The 3,715-nt window shown below is 53.3% G+C and overlaps 2 protein-coding genes across 2 annotated transcripts; one reads left to right on the top strand and one right to left on the bottom strand.

Moving 5' to 3' along the window:
• Positions 1-516: 516 nt before the first annotated feature.
• LOC113202751 (uncharacterized) lies at positions 517-1,209 on the top strand. The gene is made up of 2 exons (XM_052276406.1): positions 517-703; positions 963-1,209. The coding sequence occupies exons 1-2, from the start codon at positions 614-616 to the stop codon at positions 1,083-1,085; spliced, it is 213 nt and encodes a 70-aa protein (XP_052132366.1). The 5' UTR covers positions 517-613; the 3' UTR covers positions 1,086-1,209.
• A 46-nt stretch (positions 1,210-1,255) lies between these two features.
• Positions 1,256-2,708, bottom strand: LOC113202744 (uncharacterized; the record flags this gene model as incomplete). The annotated part of the gene is given in 3 exon segments (XM_052276358.1): positions 1,256-1,663; positions 1,986-2,177; positions 2,355-2,708. Coding segments are annotated over 3 exon segments (810 nt in total), but the record flags the coding sequence as incomplete, so codon positions are not given.
• Between the last annotated feature and the right edge of the window lie 1,007 nt (positions 2,709-3,715).

The following is a 3,715-nucleotide window of genomic DNA, read 5'->3' on the forward strand; positions in this document are numbered from 1 at the left end:
ATGCCCGTGGGACGACCAAACCAACACTCCCTATGCTGTCATAAAATGGTGTTTTCCGTTTTCTTGTTCGCTGCAAGACTTTTGAGAACAGTTGATTGATTGTTTGATTGAATGGTTTATTGTCAACATGTCAGTTGGGTCGAAAACTGCCAAAAATTTCCGGAAAATAACGGAAAACTTTCAAAGTCTGGGAAATTTTCCGTTTATTTTCGAAATTATCCGGAAACTTCAAGTCTTCCAAATCTACAGAACAGAGTTAGTGTAAAAATTTAAAGTTTCATTTCAACATTGCGGGAGCTCGGCGCCTGCGAGACTCAGGGTAGGCCAACCCGCAGCCCACGCATGTCCTGCAGGCGAGATGCTGCCTACCCACCAGGCGCTATGAGAGCTCGCATTGGTTAAAAAAAAACAGGTCCGACAAACGACATAGACCCCCCCTCAAAAGGGTTTCTTTCATGATTTTTCATTTAAATCGTTCCGATATCCATCGATCGGTCCAGACGATGCATGTTGTTGAGGTTTCTCCCATCATCGTTCTGCCGCAGCAGTGCACCCGCAGCAGCAGGTGCGTGAGGCACTGCGTCCCCACCCGCAACACCCCCACCGCCGCGAGATGCAGCTGGCCCTCATGCTCCTGGGCGGAGCGCTCCTGAGCGTCGCGGCCGTCACCAGGGTACACGCCGACGACGTCATCAACACCGTGGTGAGCGCCCAAATCAGTTTCTCTAAATAATAACGTAAACTCACTGTAAAAAGTTTCCGATATTTATTTTGTATTTAATATTTACAAAATATGTTGTAAATGTATGACACCCCATAAACTTGATCAACGATGAATTCCAATGAGAAAATTACGTTGTGCTTGAAATTTCACAATTTTTAATCGATGTAATGGAAAGTTTTCCCGTAAAACCCAGTCTCTTAAAAAAAGAACAAAAATCTATTTTGTTTGTGGTTTGAAGGATATGGACACCTACGATGACGACCGGGCCAAGCGGCCGTTTTGCAACGCCTTCACAGGTGAGTGCATGAGGGCCTTACTGCAGGGATTCGTAAATTATTTGACATGGTTGTTATTGATGTAATTTTTTTGTTAACTTATTACTTCATTAACTTAAAAAAATCGCACACTTTACAGGGTGCGGCAGGAAGCGCTCGGGGCCCGCGCCGCTGCCGGTCTCGCGGCCGCTGCGCTCCGACGATCCGATGGCCACCCTGTTCGACCTGAACTCGGAGCCCGCCGTGGCGGAGCTCAGCAGACAGATCCTGAGCGAGGCCAAGCTCTGGGAGGCCATCAAGGAGGCGAGCCGGGACGAGGGCCGGCGGCGGCACAGCTTGGAGGTGGGTACGCTGTACGCGGCCCACCAGGACGGCGGCGACGACGTCGTCGTCATCGTCGTCACGCGTTCAGGATGTAGTTGTCGATGACGCCCTCCATGGTCTCGTTGTACCGCCGGCGGAAGTAGGGGTCCTCGTGGTACAAGCGGATGATGGCGTCGGTCCGGTCGACGTGCATGTGCTGGTGGAACTTTTCCGCGTCCTCCAGCAGGGGGTCCATGAGCGAGCCGGGCGCGAGCGACAACGGGTTCTCGAGCGCCATGAGCAGCAGGCCGTACTTGCGCTGCTTCTGGGCCACGTCGCTGAACTCGCTCCACGGGAGCACCTGCAGCAACCAAAGCGGCCGTTCAACGCAGTGGTTGGGTTAACACGTTCCCTGCGGCATGACCACTATGTGGTCAGCCTCCCCATGTTAAATCATGGGGACCAAAAATTAGCCGCGGTAAGGTAATGCCTAGGGTTGGAAGCCCTGGAAAGTTTATGAAAAATTTCAGGAAAATTTCCGGGAAAAAATGGAAAATTTCACAGACTTTGGAAAGTTTTCCGTTATTTTCGGGAAATTTTCAGGAATTTTTCGTGATTTTTCTGGAAAATTTTGGAAATTTCCAACCCTGGCAATATCAAGGTCCTTGGACCGAGTGCAGTACCTTGTCCGGGTCGCAGCCGGCGCGCCGCAGCGCCGCGGCCATGGAGTCGTAGTGCAGGCGGGTGAGCTCGTCCAGGTGTCGCTCCTGGAAGGCGCGGTCCGTGCAGAAGGCGATGAACATGGCGAGGTCGTGGGCGGGCGGCGAGTAGCGCGCCAGCTGGAAGTCCACGAGGCTCACCTCGACGGGATGGCCCTGCAAAAAGTGGGGGTTTTAATTTTCAAAACACAACAAAAGTCTTGGGGATTTTTTTTCTGTAATCTCTCAATTTTTTCTTAAAATGTCTCATCTTTTCCAATTTTTCTGGACACATGACAATTTTTTCCGATTTTTTTTTCTGGAAAAATAATTGCACTTTTAAAACCCCCCTACCTGCTCGTCGTCTCGGAACATGAAGTTGTTGAGCCAGACGTCGCCGTGGCACATGGTGTTGCGCACGCCGGGCCAGGCGCCCATGACGGTGAACACCTCGGCGAGGACGCCGGGCAGCGCGGCCTGCGCCTTGGCGATGGCCGCGGCGTTGCCCTTGTACTTGTCGAGGTGCGGCACGATGCCGACGCACAGTTTCATGGAGGCCCGGTGCCACGAGGCGTTGGGGTGGGCCGGGTCGCCGCTGAAGAAGGTCTCGAAGCCGAGGTCCGGGAACTGCTCGAGCAGGGTGCGGCCGCCCGCGCGCTCCTCGAGCACCAGGCCGCCGGCGTGCAGCTCGCCCAGGGCCTTCACCACCTGCGGGGACGGCGGTGGTGGTAGTGGTAGCTAGTGGGGGCCCGGGGCCAGCAGTAGAGGAGGGGCGCGGGCGGCGGCGTAAACGACATCGCTTAGACACTTATCGGCGTTGTGGTCGGACCCCCCGATGGCACTGCCAGTGACTGCCAGTCACTCAGCGCCGCCGCCATGAAGAGCCCATGGGCCTCCCCCGGAGCCGGACCCGTAACGCTAGGCAGATTGGGCCTTGAGGGGCCATTCGCAGCCCTCCCCTCTCCCTCCCCTCCCCATCCCCTGACACAGCCCACCCACTTCCCTATAAAGCTGCCGACGGCGGTCGGCCGCGCTCTTTTAGACCGTCCCCAACAACAGCCCCTTCGTATAATTGGGGCTGTCCCTCCTACCCGAATGTGAAAGTCATTTTTCCCGTTTTGATAAAAAAGGATTATTCCGAGAACCGTTATCCAGTTTCCCTGCTTCTATCTAGAGAGATATGGGCGCGCGTGCCGCTTCAGTTTTGATAAGGGATCATTTATAGAGTATACATAATCCGTCATGTCATTCGCTGTTGTTGGTGAGGCGAAAATTAGAGAAAGTTCGTTCGTTGGTTTTGTTTCATCAAATCAAGCTCAATCTCAATTTGGCCGCCTCGACCCGACACGGGGGAGACGGCGTCGCCGTAAATTAAATACGTCAATCATTGACGAGAAACCGCGATCAGGAGTCAACTCTAAAGACTAATTATTAACGGACGAGGGAAAAGAGTGTCGCAGGCGATGCGATGGACCTTGGGGGTCATTCAAATACTACGTGCTTTTTTGGGGGAGCGGGGGTGGCAAATATTATGGTGCCCTGCAGGAGTTCCGATCCATTTGGGACCCCGCATAATATTTGTATACCGTGTAGCCGGCTATGCGATGGACTTCGTTCAAATACTACGTGCCTTTTGGGGGGTACAAATATTATGGGGTCTCTATGGACTCCAATGACGTTCCTGATCATTATGGGACCCCATAATATTTGTACCC

Source organism: Frankliniella occidentalis, unplaced genomic scaffold (assembly GCF_000697945.3).
Source record: "Frankliniella occidentalis isolate FOCC.00 unplaced genomic scaffold, Focc_3.1 Scaffold9, whole genome shotgun sequence".
Classification (NCBI taxonomy): domain Eukaryota; kingdom Metazoa; phylum Arthropoda; class Insecta; order Thysanoptera; family Thripidae; genus Frankliniella; species Frankliniella occidentalis.